This window comes from Catharus ustulatus, chromosome 5 (assembly GCF_009819885.2).
Source record: "Catharus ustulatus isolate bCatUst1 chromosome 5, bCatUst1.pri.v2, whole genome shotgun sequence".
In the NCBI taxonomy this organism is placed as follows: Eukaryota; Metazoa; Chordata; class Aves; order Passeriformes; family Turdidae; genus Catharus; species Catharus ustulatus.
The window spans coordinates 55463763-55480264 of record NC_046225.1 but is presented as its reverse complement, the minus strand read 5'-3'; the positions used below and the strand labels follow the sequence as shown (position 1 = coordinate 55480264).

Sequence of the window (16502 nt, the reverse complement as noted above, 5' to 3'; positions counted from 1 at the left end):
TAATTTCCCTCTATTTTTATAGCAATTCATGAAAGTTCACCATAATTTTTTCTATAATTTACTTTGCATTTAGAGAATATGAACAATAGTTTAATTAAAAATAAATCTATAAAATAGTGAGGCTGGGTGCAGCACTCATTTATATCCCTGCAAATCCAGGAAAGTTAGCAAATGCATATGAAAAAAATTCAACAAAAATATGCCTCCGCTTGTAAAAAATTAATGTCAGTTTTTAAAGACCTTTAATTAATTTTTCCTTCTGATTTTAAGCATATTCTCTCTGTCATTTCTGCATGACCTATGAGTAGTTAGATTTTTTTTGTCAACATCTGGGAAAAAAACTTGGTCTGTAAAAAGTCTTCCATGACAAATCCTGTAGAAAGAAAGAGAAGAAAAGAAAGAAAGGAAGAAGGAAGGAAGGAAGGAAGGAAGGAAGGAAGGAAGGAAGGAAGGAGGAAGGAAGGAAGGAAGGAAGGAAGGAAGGAAGGAAGGAAGGAAGGAAGGAAGGAAGGAAGGAAGGAAGGAAGGAAGGAAGGAAGGAAGGAAGGAAGGAAGGAAGGAAGGAAGGAAGGAAGGAAGGAAGGAAGGAAGGAAGGAAGGAAGGAAGGAAGGAAGGAAGGAAGGAAGGAAGGAAGGAAGGAAGGAAGAATATACATACACTGCAAAAGTCTCAGTAAACAGAATCAGTATCTCTTTGGCTAAATATTAATTCTCATCATTCTTTATAAAAGTGAGAGCTCAGAAATGCTGATGGAATCATGCCTATGCAAGAACCTTTCACTTTGAACAGACTTTAGATATGAGTTTAAGAATGAACGATTATGATCATGCGAGATTTAACCACTGTTATCCAACACAGATTAATTCTACTCTGTCAGTAAGTTTTATGGTGCATAATCTAGCTCAAAATTCTCAAAGAGAGTAAAGGAGGGAGGATTTAAACAAAGTAACTGGTTTCATGCTTAGCTAGCATTCAGTTAAATAAGCACAGATGTGGGGTTTATCTGCTTAAAAGTAAATCTGTGGTTTTCTTATTAAAACTCCAACATTTTAACGTCCATCAGAAAGGCTGTTCCTGCAATGAATAATTTAATCACTGCTGCCTATTACATGCTACTACATGGCAAGCATATTAGTAAAGCTGTGAAAGACACTGGCCAAGTGTCAGCTGTAACTCAGCTGGCCTGCCAGTACATTCACTGCGAGGAACTCGGGGAGCTCCGAGGCGGACAGAGGGCACTTGTGGTAGGGAAGGAAGCGAAGAGGTCACAACAGAATTGCACCAGATCAGCAAGACACTTTGGAGAGATTAAAGGTCACCGCGGGCTCCGTGCTGCTGTGGTGTCATTTCAGCTACTTGTCCCTTGGTGGAGTTCTTGAGTTAGTTTCGCCTTTCCGTCAAATGGCTTTCACTGTTTCATATGGGGGTTCTGTCCTTGTTTGTACTCTGCTTTAGAATTTTCTGTCATGTTTACTGTATTTAATCTTTTCCACTTATTATTATGAGTATGTTATTTTCAAGGCAATATGATTTTTTTTCCTTTTTGAAGTTTTTTCTTCGTTTGCGAGTGCTAATAGCAATATGCAGTATGTATTTGTTAATGTATACAGTTGTGTGGATATGTACATAATCTGTCTTTAACCAGAGACTGATTCCCACTGCAGGTCCCAGAAGTAATTTTCCAGTGAGAGCCACTGACATTCCTAAACTGTGAAAACCGAATTGTCGTGGGCTGAAAGTGCCAACTGCGAACGCGAGTTCGGCTGCCGGCGGCAGAAGCCGGGCTCAGCCAGCACATGAAGATAAAGCAGCCCTTAATTATATCTGCATATTTTAACGACGACCCCTGTCTTTCCAATCAACAACTACAACAACTACAACAAAGCCCCAGTGCAGAGCTTCGGGAGCTTGGGGGATGCAGGGAGCCGGGGAAGCTCCCAGGCTGCTTTAGGTTTCCCCCACGTACAGCAGGCTGCGATTGTCAGCAAGACGGATTCCTTCCCACACGCAAGATGCCACTTCGGTGGCCTTATCAGATGTTCCCTTTAAGGACACAAGCTCCTATTTCCCCTCTGTATATCACCAGCATCTCGGGCTATTTTATTTATTACAGACGATTACATTTGTGATCCCTCTTCCCACTTGATCTCAGCAGATCAGGAGGACAAATGCCGTGTCGTGTCTGAGCGCGTGTGGGCGTCTGTGTGCATCGGAGAGGGGGGTGCTGGGGGGACTTACACTGCGCAACAGATTTGCCAGAGAGGGACAAACCTCCCCCGCCTGAAAGAGCCGGGCTCGCTCCTACCGGCATCCGGGGAGCTGCGGGCCGCGGGACCGGCAGTCTGCGGTGCAGGGAAGGCAGAAAGAGGGTGCGGGGGTAATTCAGCTGTGTCCCTGCTCGAACTAGCGGGATGCGGGGGGGACACACGGGCAGCACAGCCCCGTCCTCCCCCGGCAGCCGGGGCACGTGGACCGCGAGCAGCGCGGCCATCCACCATGCAGCGCACGTCGGGCCCATTTCCCACGCCGGCCGCCTGCCCTGGGGGAGGAGGGGAGGAGGGGAGGGAGGAAGGGAGAATGGTAGAAAAGGGGGGGCCGTTACCTCTGCTCCGAAAGAGGAACCAATCCACTGTGAAGGACGCGGCACTCCCGAGCAGGAAAGACATTGCACATTCAGAGAGAGATTGCATGTGAAGACACTGCAAAAAAGAAAGAAGGAGGGGGGTGCTGGGGGGCGCAGACCGCGTGTGAAAGGCATAGTGTGTGTAAGAGAGGCCAGCGAGGGTAGCAAGGGAAGGGGGAGCAATTGCACATGGCAAGAGAAAGAAATCACTCATCCGCTTGAAAGAGGCACTCGCAAGCAGACCGTAGTAGAAACAACGGGGAAGGAGACCCAGGCAAGAAGGCGAGCGTCCATGCCGTGCAACAGCCCGGAATCCGATTAAAGTTTATGGCGGGGAGGTTAAAAACGCTCTCATCCCGCCCCTTCCCTGGCGAATACATTAAGTTTCCTGGCTGCATGTAGAAACACAAAGGGACGGGAACAGCGGGAGCTGCTCCCAGTTGTATTTCCAGTGCAGGGAGCCAGTGTAATGCAGTATGCTGGTATTCCTACGTACTGGAATGCCTGGATCTTACACTGTGAGCAAAATTTCCTCCTCACGGAGCTCCAGAACAGCGAGGGGGAATTTTGACATATTCAAGTTGCTTGGCAAATATAATAGGGATTTGGTACTAATCCTACTTAACCCGCTGCGAAGATGCTGCGCTCCCGAACCCCCCTCCTCCGTCCGGGACTGCGGCGGTGAGCACTGAGCCTGCGCCGAGCTGGGCTTTCTCGCTGATGCTGCAGATAGAAAGCCGAGTGTCTCCAGCATCGGCGGGGGAGGGTTTTCGTGTTCTGGCGAGGCAGAGAGGGCGGCCGGGGCCGGTGCCAGGGCCGGAGGAGGCGCCGGAGGAGCAGCCCTGCAGCCCCCCGGAGAAGGGAGCAGTCCCTCCCTCCCTAGCGCCGACTCCATGCGGCACGGCTCTGCCCCTCTGTGTCTCTGGACTCCTCAAGGAAAGAGGTGGCAACCTTCCCTCCCTCCTACAATCACTCACCGCCCCAAATGACAAAGACACGCTGTGACCGCTGCTTTGAACCACCTCAACATATCCGGCCGCTTTTCGCTCAAATATATCACCGCGATGAAAGAGACATTTCACTACATTCGTCTGCATGCGCTCTTATTCAAAAGAGCCATATGTAACGAGGAATGCACACACGCATACAGAACGCGCAACAACTTGTTTTCCCACATGTGTTCACAGAGGGAGAAAGAGCAGCTGGATTCCTGCCTTGCCCTCGCTGCGCGCACGCACACACATGTAACCAAACACACACATGTAACCGCACACACACATGTACCCGCATACACATGTATCCTCACACACACACGTACCCGCACATACATGTACCCGCACACACACATGTACCCTCACACACACGTACCCGCACATACATGTACCCGCGCACACATATGTACCCTCACATACCCGCACACACCCACACACACTCGTTCTCTCCCCACTGGCTGCCCCACGCTCGCCTGCCCCCGGAGTCTCCCCCTTTTCCCCCCAGAGCTCCGAGCAAAGAGGACAGGTAAGGAGCCAGGCATCACCAAGGGTAGGGCGGGAGCACACAAAAGCTGCAGGCGATTAAACAGCTCAAAGTCAAAAGGAGACGCGAACTAGGGACGTCAGAATAAGCAAAGTTGAGCCGGAGAGCTTTACCATTAAAGTTTATTTCCCACTTACCCAGGTAGGTGACGCTACATTTTAGCAATCATCGGAGCAGCAAGTCTCTGTTCGGAAATAAATCTGTTACTTCTTACATGTGTTTATCCTACTAACCCTCTCGTTCCCTTCCTGATCATCTTCTCCGCGTGATTTTTTTTTTTTTTTTCTCCTAGGATACCCACAAACATGCTGAAAAGACACATTCAAAATATGGTTATAGGAAGAACACAATCACAAAGACTGATAGGCTGAAACAGCACTGGGAAACAGGACCAAAGTCTGAGATCTAAGGCAGTCCCCCTTCCTCCCTGGAGTTTTATGCAGTTATAGTGACTGCAGCTATTTCACAAAAGCATCGACACAACAGGGGAAGGTGGGAATCTGCGAAACGAGTTTCCTTACCAGCTTGATTCCGCAAAATGCAGAATAGAAGAAAAGAAAGGCGAACAAATATTTGCTTTAAAAATCGTTGCTCGATTCACAGTCTATAGCGGACGTGGGGAGGGAAAGGGTAGGAGAAAATCGCTACAGAGCACGGGTTTGAGAAAACAACAGAAGCAACACTCGGGCGTGAAATGAGGATCGGTTTTGAGGTCTGAACTGGAGCTTTGTGATGAGCAGCTATCCCACTTGCAGCACTAGCAGCAGACACAGAGGGTAAGACTGAGCTTTCTGGAGTGCAGCGCTTGACTCGTCCTCCCTCCTCCTCCTCCTCCCTCCCTCCCTCCCGCCCTCTCTCTCTCTCTCTCTCTCTCTGCTCTCCCTCTTTCTCTCTCTCCCTCTCTCTTTCTGTGTGTATGCAGGCGGCTCTGCTGCTGCAGCGTCAGGGAAGAGCTACCGAGAGAGGCTTCAGCAGCTCCCTCCACTTTGGGCAAACTTGCCGGTTTACCGCTTCTTCTTCTTTTTTTTTTTTTTTTTCCTTTTTTCTTTTTTGTTTTTTTTTTTCTTACGAGTGGGAAGCTTCTCAATTGCCATTCAACATTTTTAAAGCACAAGCCGCTCTGCCGTGAAAGCGCCTGATCCACACTTCTCTGAAAGACACAGAAGGGAATACACAATTGCAGATTTCACCCACTGTGGCGGTGCAGATCACAGGAAACAACTGACTGATACAATTTTATTTGCAAATAGAACTCAGTATTTTTTTCTTTTTTATCGTGTCGCGGCTCTTTTCCCCTCCCCTTTGCCATTCCGCTTTATATGGATGTAATTCAGAATCTGTGTTAATTCACATGGGGGATCCAGTTACATCTTGTTCCGCTCCGGTTATAATTACGAGAGACCAATAATCGTCTTTGGACTCATAGTTTTGTTGCTAACCTTTGAACTGAAAGGATCAAGTTCAGATCTGGTTACCTGCATTGGGACGGGAAGGAAGAGGAGAGAGAGAGAGAGAGAGAGAGAGAGAGAGAGAGAGAGAGAGACTGCAATCTCATTTGTGAATCGCTCTCTGTGCTGCAGATCCAGATTGCTATAACACATGCAGTGCAAATGCAGGTAAGGCACACACACAAACTGCGGATGCAAAAACAAACTTGGGACTGTTGTGTGTCTAATGTTCTTATCTCCAGTCTTGCAAATTCTGGGCAAACGGCTTCTGCAGTTTCTGTATCGTTGCTTTGTGACTAATGACCTTGCGCAGAGTTGTTAAAAAAAAAATCCGCTCCGGAGAAAGAGCTGAACATTTTAGGTAATCTCTGAAGATGGATTTGGGTGCTTTTCTGCCAGCCAAAGGGGATATTCTGTGGACTGCACTGTAATACTCGGGGTTCTTCTATCAGCTGAGCAGCATCGACATTATTGGGATTTTTTTTTACTTTTTTTTTTCTTTTCTTTTCTTTTTTTTTTTTTTTTTTAAGAACTGCCCATTGCTAAGAGGATTTGGAGTTTTCCCGGACCCAAGCCCTTTGAATAAAGCGAATCACAATTTTTTTTTCCCCCAGTGTGTGCAGAGAGGGGGAAGAATAAAGCTAATGCCTTAGTCGTAAACGGCTGAGCGAGAGGGAGAGAGAGAGAGAGAGAGAGAGAAAGAGAGAAAAGAGAGAGTGTGTGAATTGTAGTTAACTCTAGTGTTGAAGACGACGACCTGGGGGGCTTCGAATCGTACAGTACTGCTCCTGCTTTTATTGCGAACCTTGCAAAGTGATTACAGTAAAATCAGAGAGGAGGAGGAGAAGGGGGAGGAGGAGGAAAATCCCATCCTGTCTACCGAGATGAATCTTTTAAAAGCAAAATACACTGTCCCGTGAACTGTAAGTATATCGCAACTGGAAGGCAGGGAGAGCAGCAGAGAAGCCAGCAGCAGGGTTTTGACCACCAATTGCACCAGTCATGAGACAATAAGTTTCCAGAAATAGAAGGATTTTATAATTGATCACCTGGACTCTCAGCCGCTCTGTTGGCTTATCAGGGGAGTTTATTGGGGGGCAGGTGTGAGTGAGAGGTGGGCGTGGGGTTTCGGTACGAGGAAGATGAGGAAGATGTGGACCCTTCTTCGCTTTGTGCATTGCTGCTGCTGCTGTTTCTTGCTCCTCCTGCCTCCGCCGCTCTGGGTCAGCCTGGCAGCGGCTAAGCAGCTCCTGAAGTACCGGCTGGCCGAGGAGGGACCCGCCGACATCCGCATCGGCAACGTGGCTTCCGACCTGGGGATCGTGACGGGCTCCGGAGAGGTGACATTCAGCCTGGAGTCGGGCTCCGACTATCTCAAGATCGATAACATGACCGGGGAGCTGAGCACCACAGAGCGGCGCATCGACCGCGAAAAGCTGCCGCAGTGCCAGATGATCTTCGACGAGAACGAGTGCTTCTTGGACTTCGAGGTGTCGGTCATCGGCCCCTCGCAGAGCTGGGTGGACCTCTTCGAGGGCCGGGTCATCATCCTGGACATCAACGACAACACCCCCACCTTCCCTTCCCCCGTCCTCACCCTCACCGTGGAGGAGAACCGGCCTGTGGGGACCCTCTACCTGCTCCCCACCGCCACCGACAGGGACTTCGGCCGCAACGGCATCGAGCGCTACGAGCTGCTGCAGGAGCCCGGCGGGGACGGCGGCCGGCGCGGCGGGGGCGGCTCGGCCGGCGCGGCCCCCGAGAGCGCCCCCTTCCCCGGCGGCAGCAAGCGGCGGCAGGAGGCGGAGGCGGCGGCCCGCAGCAGCGTCTTCGAGCTGCAGGTGGCCGACACCCTGGACGGGGAGAAGCAACCGCAGCTGATCGTCAAGGGGGCGCTGGACCGGGAGCAGCGGGACTCCTACGAGCTCAGCCTCCGCGTGCGGGACGGCGGCGACCCGGCACGGTCCTCTCAGGCTATCCTGAGGGTGCTGATCACCGACGTGAACGACAACAGCCCCCGTTTCGAGAAGAGCGTCTACGAGGCGGACCTGGCGGAGAACAGCAGCCCTGGGACCCCGATCCTGCAGCTGCGAGCCACCGACCTGGACGTGGGAGTGAACGGGCAGATCGAGTATGTCTTCGGGGCGGCCACCGAGTCCGTCAGGCGCCTACTGCGGCTGGACGAGACCTCGGGCTGGCTCAGCGTCCTGCACCGCATTGACCGGGAGGAGGTGAACCAGCTTCGCTTCACTGTCATGGCCCGAGACCGGGGCCAGCCCCCCAAGACAGACAAGGCCACTGTCGTGCTGAACATCCGGGATGAAAATGACAACGTGCCCACCATTGACATCCGGAAAATCGGGCGCATCCCGCTCCGGGATGGGGTGGCAAGCGTGGCCGAGGACGTGCTGGTGGACACCCCCATTGCCTTGGTGCAGGTGTCAGACCGAGACCAAGGTGAAAATGGTGTGGTGACCTGCACCGTGGTGGGTGATGTGCCCTTCCAGCTCAAACCAGCCAGTGAGGGTGAAGGGGAGCCACAGAACAAGCGCAAGTATTTCCTCCACACCTCAGCCCCTCTGGATTATGAAGCTGTCCGTGACTATAATGTGGTGATCGTGGCTGTGGACTCAGGCAGCCCCAGTTTGTCCAGCAACAACTCCTTGTTGGTGCGGGTTGGGGACACTAATGACAACCCTCCCATGTTCAGCCAGGCCGTGCTTGAGGTCTCCTTTCCAGAGAACAACTTGCCTGGTGAGAGGGTGGCCACAGTAGTTGCCACAGATGCGGACAGTGGTAAGAATGCTGAGATCACCTATTCCTTGGAGGCGTCACCCCTGTCCTCAGAGACATCAAGCAGCATCTTCAGCATTGACCCTGACTCTGGGGATGTGTCAGTGCAGGCAGTGCTGGACCGTGAGCAACGCGACACCTATGAATTTCAGGTGACGGCCCGGGACAAGGGGGTGCCATCGCTGCAGGGCTCCACCACAGTGGTAGTGCGAGTGTCGGACCGCAATGACAATGAGCCACGCTTCATGCAGGATGTGTTCACCTTCTATGTGAAAGAAAACCTGCAGCCCAATAGCCCTGTGGGCATGGTGACTGTGATGGACTTTGACAAGGGCCGCAACGCCGAGCTCAGCCTCTCCATCCAGCCTGGAGACCACGACCAGGCAGCTGGCATCTTCTCCATCGAGAATGACACTGGAACCATTTTCTCCACTGTCTCTTTTGACCGTGAGCAGCAGACCAGCTACACCTTTAAGGTGAAGGCAGTGGATGGGGGTGAGCCACCACGCTCTGCCACAGCCACTGTGTCTCTCTTTGTGATGGATGAGAACGACAACGCACCCACTGTCACCTTCCCCAGCAACAGCTCCTACACCGTGCTGCCACCCTCCAGCAACATGCGCACCGTGGTGGCCACAGTGGTTGCCACCGATGCTGACACCGGTCTCAACGCTGACCTCAACTACAGCATTGTTGGGGGCAACCCTTTCAAACTCTTTGAAATAGACCCGGCCAGTGGCGTGGTGTCGCTGGTGGGAAAGTTGGCCCCCAAGCACTATGGCCTGCACCGCCTGGTTGTGCAGGTGAATGACAGTGGGCAGCCACCCCAGTCCACCACTGCCCTGCTCCATGTCTTTGTCAATGAGAGCCTGTCCAATGCCACTGTGGTTGAGAGCCAGGTGGCTCGCAGCCTTCACACCCCACTGGCCCAGGACATTGCTGGTGATCCCAGCTATGAGCTGAGCAAGCAACGGCTTAGCATAGTCATTGGTGTTGTGGCTGGCATCATGACCGTCATCCTTCTTATACTGGTGGTGGTCATGGCCCGCTACTGCCGATCCAAGGGCAAGCATGGCTACGAGGCCGGCAAGAAGGACCATGAGGATTTCTTCACCCCCCAGCAGCACGACAAGGCCAAGAAGCCCAAGAAGGACAAGAAAGGCAAGAAGGGCAAGCAGCCCCTCTATAGCAGCATTGTTACCGTTGAGGCTTCCAAGCCCAACGGGCAGCGCTATGACAGTGTTAACGAGAAGCTCTCGGACAGCCCTGGCATGGGCCGATATCGCTCGGTCAATGGTGGCCCAGGCAGTCCCGACCTGGCCAGGCACTACAAGTCGAGCTCGCCGCTGCCCACTGTCCAGCTGCACCCACAGTCCCCCACTGCTGGCAAAAAGCACCAGGCCGTGCAGGACCTGCCCCCAGCCAACACCTTCGTGGGCGCTGGCGACAACATCTCCATCGGCTCGGACCATTGCTCCGAGTACAGCTGCCAGGCCAGCAGCAAGTACAGCAAGCAGGTAAGAGCGCTGCAGCCGCGGGCCCCAGCACGCACACACACACAGAGCGGTGAGGAGCCGGGATGCCGTCCCCGCCTCCCACACTGGCACAGGCACACACCCCGCCAGGTTCAGCGACCCGTTCAGTCTGCTGCCCCCGCCCACTCCCTCCAGGCAGTCAGGTGCACAGAGCAGCACGCAGCACGAAGGAAGGACAGTCAGACATCTTTATTGCTATAATTTTTATCATTCCCTCCTTATCAGATCCGGCAGCCAACCAGCCCGTCCATGCAGCCGCACTGCCCTCAGGCGCAGCGGCAGCCGGGGGTTCTGTCGCCAGTCCCGACACAGACCTGTAAGGCAGCCTGAGATGCCTTCACCAGCCGCGATCCCGGAGACCAAACCGGGTGGTTTTGGGGGGATCGAGAGGAGATCAGGACCCCCCACCAGGCGGAGCCGCCGCCTCCCTCCCGCCCCCCGGCCCCGCCTCCATCAGCTGTCCCCTCCGTGATGCTTTCCCAGCCTTAGGGTCCCGTCAGCTCCGACTGAGGAGGAAAGTTTCGCCTCGGCAGCCAGTTGTGTCGGGGAAAGGGGGTTGCTGCCTGCCTGACGCTTCCTAAAGCTGTGGGGGAGAGTGGATTTGCAGCCGCCGCGCTGAAGCGCTAATGGCTGTAATTACCAGGACTTTCATTAGGACCAAAATGTTTAAATAATCTACACAGCCTATCTACCCCCTAATTTGCTCTACAGAGGTTTGCACTCATTGCAGCACTTGCTCTGAATACACATGAGTGTTAGTGACTTTGGAATCGCACCTCAGTATGTTTTTTGTGGGTTTTTAATTTTTTTTAATACCCCTTGCCTATCTCATGAAATTTCATTCACGCTGAGAGCCCTAATTTGCTGGCCCAGCTGCCGCACAGCTCTGTAGTGTGGCTGCTGTGAAACCTCTCGGAGCGAAATGTGCCTCCAGGGGTGCCACGAGTGACTGGCTCTGGTCTCCACTGTGTTGGCAGGCTCGGTTCAGTGGAGCTCCGATAGCTAAGACGGGTGATGGTAGGGACAGTCTTTACAGTGCTTGAAATAAGATAGGGATAGCACAGAGGAAGGTTTCCCTTTTATTTATAAGACGCATATATACCCTAAACAGAGGTCTCTCTTTTTGGGGGAACGCTTTTTGGGTGATAGTACGTACAAGATAGTATCCTGAGCGTTTTCTCAACTATAATGGAACACAGAAAGCTAGAGGCAAATGAATGCTGATTCATGTAACTACACATCCAAGTCTGGAACTGGAAGTTCTGACTAGTTTGACAAAAATGCTATTTTTCCCATTTATTAACATGCAAATATGGGACATGATTAAATTTTTTTATATTTTGAGATGTTTGCTAGCTTACTAAAATTGAAGTTTTGTTAAGTGTTGCTGGTATTTGCATTTTGCTCAGAAATACTTAAAATATAGTAGCATAAAACTAATTTTATGAGCCACCCCCTCCAGTTTCAGGTCACCAAAATAGTGTGATTGTACTATCCACCAGTGCTTTTGTGTATGTGGTTTTGCAAGTGATACAGACCTATAGAATGTTTGACACAGCAGTTTCTGTGTGACACATTTCATTACGCTCTCCTAGAGAGTACGCCAGAATTTCAGTTTGAGAATAGTCTGTATAAAATACAAATTTCTAAGTTCTTTATCTTTCATCTCCTAAGGCTTATTAAGCACAGAGTAAATATGCCATTTTAGCAATCACTGGAATAAAAGTGGCAGTGGAATATATGCTAATCAGATACCACTTCATTCTTGATACTGCAATTCATCTAAACATATGGATTATAATCTGTTAAAGTGTAATTTAATTTCAGTGTAAAAGAATGATTTGCATTCAAAGTGTAGGAATGGTAAAGGAGTGCACATTACAAATTACTGTTTTGCTTGGTAAAAAAACCCCAAACTTATTTAAGCTTATAATACAGAAATATATTTTGAATTACTTAATATTTTCCAAGGATTTCTTTTGATATAAAATATATGAGAAAATTTTGTAGTAGAAAATGGCTTTATTAAACTTTTACAAATAAGTGCACCTTGAATTGCTCCATTACTTATGTTGTTTGCTGCCAATCAGTTTCTCAGTGTTGATAGTTCCCTTTTGTTAAATATTTACCCTGTTATGAATGTTCACTTATTCAAGTAGTTTATAGCCAGTATTCTAATGTCTTTAAATATGTAGAGTATTTTCACACTTGTAAAGTATGCATATAAATTGGAAATTGTCCAAGAAAATAGTAAAGGTACTGTTAAATAACAGACTTTACGAGAGACTCTATCAGTCACAAACCCACTGTTACCACTTTCTTATGTGTACTTGCCAGCTGGTTGCTAAGTGACATTTGTATACTTTTGTTCATTTTACATAGTAGTGAAGACATTAAGACTTTCTTGCATAACCAATATGTACAACTTTCACATCTCAAACATTGACAGTGCAGTATTTCTCAGTTTAGCAGGCAAAACACCTGAGAATTTTTAACACCAAACCATGTGGAGCTCTTGTTCAGAACAATTATTTAGAGAGAAATGTGAAGCAGATGCAGATGAAGTGTTCTGATGGGATGTGTATCAGATTGTTTCATAGTTTTGCTGTACATGTGGAACAGAACCAGTAGCATAATGGTGTGGCTGTGCTAGGGAGACTACTTAAGGTCTCTAACTGCCTTTATTTACTCAGTTCCAATTGTTCTGAAGAGACATTAGACAGTGTATAAAATTTTAGAACAAATAAGTGGACACAGCAGAACATACCTGCTCTAAGTTACTGGAGATGAGAGTGATGCTAATTTCCCATTAGTGTAATTAGAATTGGTAACTGATACTTTCCTATACCTACAATACAGCAACCAGGAAATAAAGTCTCTACTTACATGACTGACTGGTGTACCCCAGGGAACACAAGTTGTTTTCATTTCAATGATTTGATACTTCATTTTTAAGGCGATGAATTGGATTCTTATTTGAGTTTCAAAATACATCATGTTTGATACAAGACTATATAAGAGAACTTAACTGGAGAAAACTGCAAACAATTGGCAACTTTCCTCCTTCTGACATCATGTCTTTTATATGAAGTTTAAAACAAAATTCTGTATTCAGTAGACTTCTGACATTTCACAGTCACAATTTTTTAGGAGCTCTTTAACAAGTTTAACTCTTATCCTTGTCTTATACTTAGCATGGTATTACTCTGAGGTATTCTTTTAGCCTCTCACTTATCAATTCTCTCCTTTTCAGTAAAGCATTTGTTTAAAAGACTTAGTATTCCACAGGTCTTAATCACTTGCCAAAAGTTAAGGCTGTACAGAAGTGTTTTACTGAATGGGGATGAGTTTAAGTAAGTGTTTTTCTGGATCACGGATTAAAAATTTGAAACCTCTAGGTGCTGCACATTGCCTGTGAGGAGCCTGGATATTGGCATTTCCAGCAAAGACAGACAAAGATGATGAAAGCTCAGTGCATAAGGGGAATCACTTAACAGCTTGGAGCATTGCATACTTAATCATAGATCTCATAATGAATTTTGATTGTAAATAATTATTTTATCATTTAGTTACAGATATATTTTTATAATATATGTTTCTCCACCTCTTTGTCTCACAGTGTAAAATAGTGGCATATAAGCAGTTTTATTTCAGTGAAACCTAAACAAGAATCAACATGTTAGCAACAGCTCTTTGAGGAGCAGGCCTTTTAAACATCCTTTATGTATTTGGATTTCTTGGCCATCGTCTTATCTTTGTTTCTTTTTACTTGCTCTACTAAGCAATGATTACTGGCTCTTTAAAACACTTCACTTATGATGCTGAGGGGTTTTTATTTACTCGTTATTTTTTTTAAGAGATATTGGTCACTATCAGTGGAACTTGTCAGTAAAGGAATTTCTGCACAGAATTATTTCTGTACTGATGTTGACTTCTTAACCAATTCTATAATTCTTTAGGAAAAGTCCCACTGCCTTTTCTCATTGAAAATGTATAGTTTCATGAAGAAAAATGTTTATCAAACCAGTGTGCTGACACTATAATCAAAATTATATGCATTTCCTGTAAAGTTTTACTTCCCTGAAAATGAAATGCATAGAAATTAATTTCTGAAAAAAAAAAACATCCTTGTTCAGTAGCCAGTGAATTTATTTTATAAAATTTCAAATATTAATCACTCTGCTGCAATATTGCAGAAGCATTTTGACTGCTTATCATATATGTCAATTGTATCTGTAAATGAAATGGTTCAATTTCCTCACAAGCATGCACATATACCCAGCAGCCTCAAAAGGACCCCAAATTAATCCATTAAGGAGGCAATCAGTTTAACCATACAGAAAGACATCATCTTTTCTCTTGTTTATGACAGACATACACATACACAGAGAGGCTTATCTCAAAGGCTATTTTTAGATTCCTAAACACCTCTAAAGAATAAAATTTTTCACAACTTTGAGCTGAGCAAACACACTACAGTATAATAATCATAAAAATAGCAATGTCATGATGGTGCTAACTGCCATGTCAAAAAAAAAGAGAACATTGTTATTGAGTATAAACATTTAAACTGATGACTTCTTTCATACATTTAACTTTCATACCGTTTAGTGAAAAGTGTACTAAAGTATTTTCAATTTTCGGTTCTCATTTTGCATTTTGTTAAATATTTGACAATTAGTTTTTAAAAGTGACCCACATTTGACCTTCAGTAGCAAATTATGATGAGAGAGGGGCTAATTAAACATGAAATGGATGTATCATTGATGCTTTAATTATCTTTATTTAACAGAAAGTGTTCCACTGATAAGCACAGCTTTTATTTTTTTCCTCTCCAGTAAAATCATCTTGTACAGTGTGCAAATGACTAAGTTACCACTGAATCATTCTACACTCCCAGGAGATGTACAGAGCCAAAAGGGACAGGATCTGAGTAAAGGAGGATACATGCTCTGAATAAATAAAGAACAGTACTATTATAGGCAAGGGCTAGCAAGAAACAACTTTAAAAGGATAGAATCTGATTTATCAACTCAGACAGCTCTCTGGCATTGTACATGGCAAACTTGGGTTATAACCATGGTTAGCGGCTTTACTACTGCTGTCATTTTTTATATTTCTGGGTGTGTTTCTTCCTCTTTCTCTCTATCTATTTTTATTTTTATTTTTATTTTTATTTTTATTTTTATTTTTATTTTTATTTTTATTTTTATTTTTATTTTTGTTTGTGTTTAGTTGTCTGATTTTCTAGTATTTGGGATAGTTGCTAGTTTGACCATCAGTACAACTTTGTTTCATATCTGCAGCTTCAGACTCATTTTCCTTTAAGTATATTTTTAAAAAAGTTTTAGAAGGTTTATGTACTTAGTAATATGCTGGGATACTTTGAGATATAATACTAATCAATTGGGTTTTGCATTAAAATATGAAGGAAAATCAACAAACTTAAAAATTAATTAGCATTATAAGTCAACTAAATCTTTGACAAGCACTGGGAACTCTTCACTGTTATTGCAAAAAATTTTAGTACTTAATTACTAATCTTAACAAGATTAACATAATTTGGACTATATATATAGAAAATACGGATGGAAGCATACGAGCAATCCAGGAAAGTATTTAGTAGGCAGATTTTCTGACCAAGTCTGCTTTCAGAAACTGTTAAAGCTGCAAAATATACTTTTTTCAGTCTTAGGCCATATTACATTCAATAGGTTCCATGTAATTTATGTTCCACATTTCTTCGTCAAAAAAAAAAAAAAAGAAAAACAAAAACATCATAAAGCTTTTTAGATGGTTTTATCTCAGCATGTGCTGAGATAATGTTATTTTTGTATTTTTTTCCCCTGATTTTTCTTTCCTGGAAGGGTAAATTTGTTTTCTATTACCAGATTTTGGACTTTTCTAGCACATACTATACATTCATTTTGATCAATAATTGAAATTTCAAAAAGACACCAACAGCTACTCCAAGGATCAAAAAACCTTTCTAATTATTGTTATTTTTTGTATACAAATTTGCATGATTTTAGTTTTTAATTAAGTTTGTAAAAGAAAATTCTGACATGCATAAAGGTATATTTCAAGCTAGGACTGACTTACTGTCTTTAGGAAACAGACTGCCTAAGGTCACTTGTATTTTGTCGTGGATGACAAAATATCACAGTAATGCTGGAATAACTAAGATTAGTGGAGCATCTGAAATGAGTGACAAGAATAAGAATGGGAAAAGGCCAAAATAATCCATAGGAGATTTTAAACTTTTTAATTTCTTATTTTAATGCAATTTCTTCCATAAATATTTAATTGAGAGCAGGTCATGAACACAAGTCAAAATCTCAAAATGTAATTATACTGAAGTACCAGTTAGTCAGGTTCCTGAATTATGTCAGTGATACACACTGAAGTTGTCCAACTGTGTGGAGGTGTGCTTAGCATAAGTCATTTGCTCAATCTTATGTGACCATTTTCACTGACAAGAGATCTAAAATTAAAATTAAGGACAACTTTTGAAGGTATTAAAAACCAAGGGATTAGCTGTATATATAGCACATACAAGCAGTGTG

At 45.8% G+C, this 16502-nt stretch overlaps 2 protein-coding genes across 12 annotated transcripts in view; one reads left to right on the top strand and one right to left on the bottom strand.

Annotated features, from left to right (window-relative positions):
- The window catches only part of LOC116997064, a 70844-nt gene extending 67070 nt beyond the window's left edge, over positions 1-3774 (bottom strand). For 4 of the 7 annotated variants that reach the window (XR_004418062.1, XR_004418061.1, XM_033061298.1 and 1 more), the window contains exons 1-2: positions 3246-3774; positions 2604-2700 (exon numbers count right to left, since the gene is read on the bottom strand). Coding sequence is in view for 2 of the 7 variants with exons in the window: in XM_033061298.1 (XP_032917189.1) it covers positions 2604-2700; positions 3246-3721 (573 nt within the window). In the remaining 5 variants the exon portion in view is untranslated. Of the gene's footprint in view, positions 1-2603; positions 2701-3245 lie in introns of those variants that run through there. The other 3 variants (XR_004418065.1, XR_004418063.1, XR_004418064.1) reach the window with 1 other exon arrangement.
- Positions 3775-4188: 414 nt separating this feature from the next.
- Positions 4189-16502, top strand: part of PCDH7 (protocadherin 7) — a 281533-nt gene continuing 269219 nt past the window's right edge. For 2 of the 5 annotated variants that reach the window (XM_033061295.2, XM_033061294.2), the window contains exons 1-3: positions 4194-4936; positions 5083-5776; positions 6139-9918. In XM_033061295.2, coding sequence (XP_032917186.1) covers positions 6751-9918 — 3168 coding nt within the window. In that variant the 5' untranslated portion in view covers positions 4194-4936; positions 5083-5776; positions 6139-6750. Of the gene's footprint in view, positions 4937-5082; positions 5777-6138; positions 9919-16502 lie in introns of all 5 variants that reach the window. The other 3 variants (XM_033061292.2, XM_033061296.2, XM_033061293.2) reach the window with 3 other exon arrangements.